We start from the raw sequence: 3,401 nt of genomic DNA, 5'->3' as shown, positions 1-3,401 counted from the left end.
ATATAGAGAGAACACAGAGAACACAGCTGAGATGATAAAACATAGGACAGTGTTTCATATGAGACGGGTTCTGTGGGTTCTCTGGGTTCTATGTTCTCCGTGTCCTCGGACCTCTCCCAGGAACTGGCTCTCCTCCTCCCGGGCTCGGGCCTGGTCCCAGACCGTCAGCTGCAGCATCCGGTCTCTGAGCTCCCGCCGGTGGACCGGAGAGTACATGAAGGTCTGGTTCCACCGAGGTTCCACCGACTTCTTCACCGTCTTTGTTCTGCGCTTGCTCTTATCGCTGCGAGAAGAGCAGAAGGTCCACAGCGGTTACACAGAACCAAGAAGGAGGTTCTGCAGGTTCTACCACAGAAGCACAACTATTAGAAGACCAATATCTACCTTCATCATTTTTATGAACCTTTATATATATATATATAGAATAAAGTCACCGATGTTTAGCAGATCATGCGATCACATGACCATAGGATCACATGATCACGCTGCAGAAGAGATCTATCAGAACCACCAGCACATGGCTTATTGATCACCTGACCATAGTAGCCCCTCCCATAAGTGCATGGATGTAGTGTCAAAGAGATTTGATTGGTCGAGAGATGAGCAAAGATCTCTACAAGTACACTTCTACCTTTTACCTTTCAAAAAGTATTGTGGATGTATTATGTATTTAAACTAGAAATTGCATTTCCTGCTGAAAATGCGTTGGAATGCAAAAAAGCTGAAGCATAAAGCTGAAATATTTGAAAGAAATTGCTGAATGTAGCTCAACATGGTGAAATATAGTTGAATAAAGCTTAAAAAAAGCTTTAAAAAGCTGAATATACATGAAAATAACAAAACAGCTGAATATATATGAAAATAGTGGAATATATATGAACATGTAAAGAAAACTACCTGATGAAAAGTGTTGAAGCCCAAAAGCATTAAACTGAACTGTTGAAAATCCTTCTTGTTTAAATGTATAAAAGGAAAACTGCATCATCTAAATACTGAACATAGTGAAATATTGTTGAATAAAGCTTAAAAAAGCTGAATATATTTGAAAACAACAAATTAGCTGAATATATATGAAAATAGTGGAATATATATATATATATATATATATATATATATATATATATATATATATATATATATATAGAGAGAGAGAGAGAGAGAGAGAGAGAGAGAGAGAGAGAGAGAGAGAGAGAGAGAGAAGTCATTTGTGTAGGTGTGTGCGTGTGTAGGTGTGTGTGTGTGTAGGTGTGTGTGTGTGTAGGTGTGTGTGTGTGTAGGTGTGTGTGTGTGTAGGTGTGTGCGTGTGTAGGTGTGTGTGTGTGTAGGTGTGTGTGTGTGTAGGTGTGTGCGTGTGTAGGTATGTGCGTGTGTAGGTGTGTGTGTGTGTAGGTGTGTGTGTGTGTAGGTGTGTGCGTGTGTAGGTGTGTGTGTGTGTAGGTGTGTGCGTGTGTAGGTGTGTGTGTGTGTAGGTGTGTGCGTGTGTAGGTGTGTGTGTGTGTAGGTGTGTGTGTGTGTAGGTGTGTGTGTGTGTAGGTGTGTGCGTGTGTAGGTGTGTGCGTGTGTAGGTGTGTGTGTGTGTAGGTGTGTGTGTGTGTAGGTGTGTGCGTGTGTAGGTGTGTGTGTGTGTAGGTGTGTGTGTGTGTAGGTGTGTGCGTGTGTAGGTGTGTGCGTGTGTAGGTATGTGCGTGTGTAGGTGTGTGTGTGTGTAGGTGTGTGTGTGTGTAGGTGTGTGCGTGTGTAGATGTGTGCGTGTGTAGGTGTGTGCGTGTGTAGGTGTGTGCGTGTGTAGGTGTGTGCGTGTGTGTAAGTGTCTGTGTGTCTGTTAAACTGCCCTAATGTGAACACCTGTGTGTTGCTAGATCAAAGGTTGCCATAGTGATGACTTCAAAGGTCTTCAGTTACATAGAGTTACATGGAGGAACACCTATCCAAAAATCACCCAAAAAACACACTTTAAAAGCTCTTATTGCTTCGATATCGCATATTGAGCGTTAGGAAGACCTGATAAACAGATACTGTGACTGGCGAGTCTGTACGATAAAACATGTGTCTGTACGGGCGATTTACAAATCAGGTACGAGCTTCAGGGGAGACATGGCTTTGGAGGGAGATTTAACATGGCGGCGGATGGCAGAGCGAGGTGGACTTGCTCTCACATTCAGTCCGATTTCAAGACGTCTGAATCTGTTGGATTCCTATCGACCGCAGTTTATGACAGAAGACAAGATTTTCAACATTTTGAGCTATAAATTATGCCCAAAGAGTACACGGTACGGAGTTTACAGCAAATTTGAGTATGACATTGAGTATGACATCACGCCCTCTGAGTGGCCCAATACACACCAATGTTAAAGTGAAAAAAGGCGGGAAAAAAACATAAAACTAAAACGCAGACAGTTTAAACAGTATAAAATATTTAAAAAATCTGAAATTATAGAAAGATTGCTGACGGTTTTGTCAACATTTTAAAAGTTAAATGGTGTTTTTTGCTGAATGTATGCAGAAGCTGTAAGCTGTTAAAGTTGATTAAAGTTGAAGAAGATTTGAAGATTTTCCTAATTGGATCCCATTCCTTTTAATTTTCATAAAGAGCTTAATAATTCATACAGTTTAATAGTTGAAAATATGAAAAGATATTCCGCTAAAGCATTCCAACTAATTAGTATATTATACACATTTATTATAGCAGAATGTTCTAATCGTCACCCAGAACACTGATGGGTTTTAGTTCTACCTTTTGTCAGGCAGGAAGTAGATCTTCACGTAAGGATTCCTAGGTCGGCCGTCGTCTGTGACAGGAAGTGCTTTGGCTCCGAGGACCGTGACGATTAGTTGATTACCTACTTTATCGAACCACAGCTTCACCTGGAATAGACAGGTTTCAAATCAACACAGCTACTGGGATCCCTCAGGGCTCCGTCCTGGGCCCTCTCACTACCGGGGTCCCTCGGGGCTCCGTCCTGGGCCCTCTCACTACCGGGGTCCCTCGGGGCTCCGTCCTGGGCCCTCTCACTACCGGGGTCCCTCGGGGCTCCGTCCTGGGCCCTCTCACTACCGGGGTCCCTCGGGGCTCCGTCCTGGGCCCTCTCACTACTGGGGTCCCTCAGGGCTCCGTCCTGGGTCCTCTCACTACTGGGGTCCCTCAGGGCTCCGTCCTGGGCCCTCTCACTACTGGGGTCCCTCAGGGCTCCGTCCTGGGCCCTCTCACTACTGGGGTCCCTCAGGGCTCCGTCCTGGGTCCTCTCACTACTGGGGTCCCTCAGGGCTCCGTCCTGGGCCCTCTCACTACTGGGGTCCCTCAGGGCTCCGTCCTGGGTCCTCTTCTCTTCTCTCTGTACACCAACTCTCTCTCTCTGTCATTCTTTCACATCGCTATGCTGATAACACACAACTGATCCTCT

The 3,401-nt window shown here is 44.9% G+C and overlaps 1 protein-coding gene across 3 annotated transcripts in view; it reads right to left on the bottom strand.

Annotated features, from left to right (window-relative positions):
* Positions 1–6: 6 nt before the first annotated feature.
* Positions 7–3,401, bottom strand: part of LOC137779347 (regulating synaptic membrane exocytosis protein 2) — a 10,437-nt gene continuing 7,042 nt past the window's right edge. The window contains exons 8-9 of one of the 3 annotated variants that reach the window (XR_011077048.1): positions 2,735–2,865; positions 7–283 (exon numbers count right to left, since the gene is read on the bottom strand). Coding sequence is in view for 1 of the 3 variants with exons in the window: in XM_068567010.1 (XP_068423111.1) it covers positions 252–283 (32 nt within the window). In the remaining 2 variants the exon portion in view is untranslated. Of the gene's footprint in view, positions 284–2,734; positions 2,866–3,260 lie in introns of those variants that run through there. The other 2 variants (XM_068567010.1, XM_068567009.1) reach the window with 2 other exon arrangements.

Source organism: Clinocottus analis, unplaced genomic scaffold, assembly GCF_023055335.1.
Source record: "Clinocottus analis isolate CAN_PGR_092001 unplaced genomic scaffold, fCliAna1.0.p SCAF_74, whole genome shotgun sequence".
In the NCBI taxonomy this organism is placed as follows: Eukaryota; Metazoa; Chordata; class Actinopteri; order Perciformes; family Cottidae; genus Clinocottus; species Clinocottus analis.
This window is presented reverse-complemented; position numbering and strand designations above follow the sequence as displayed.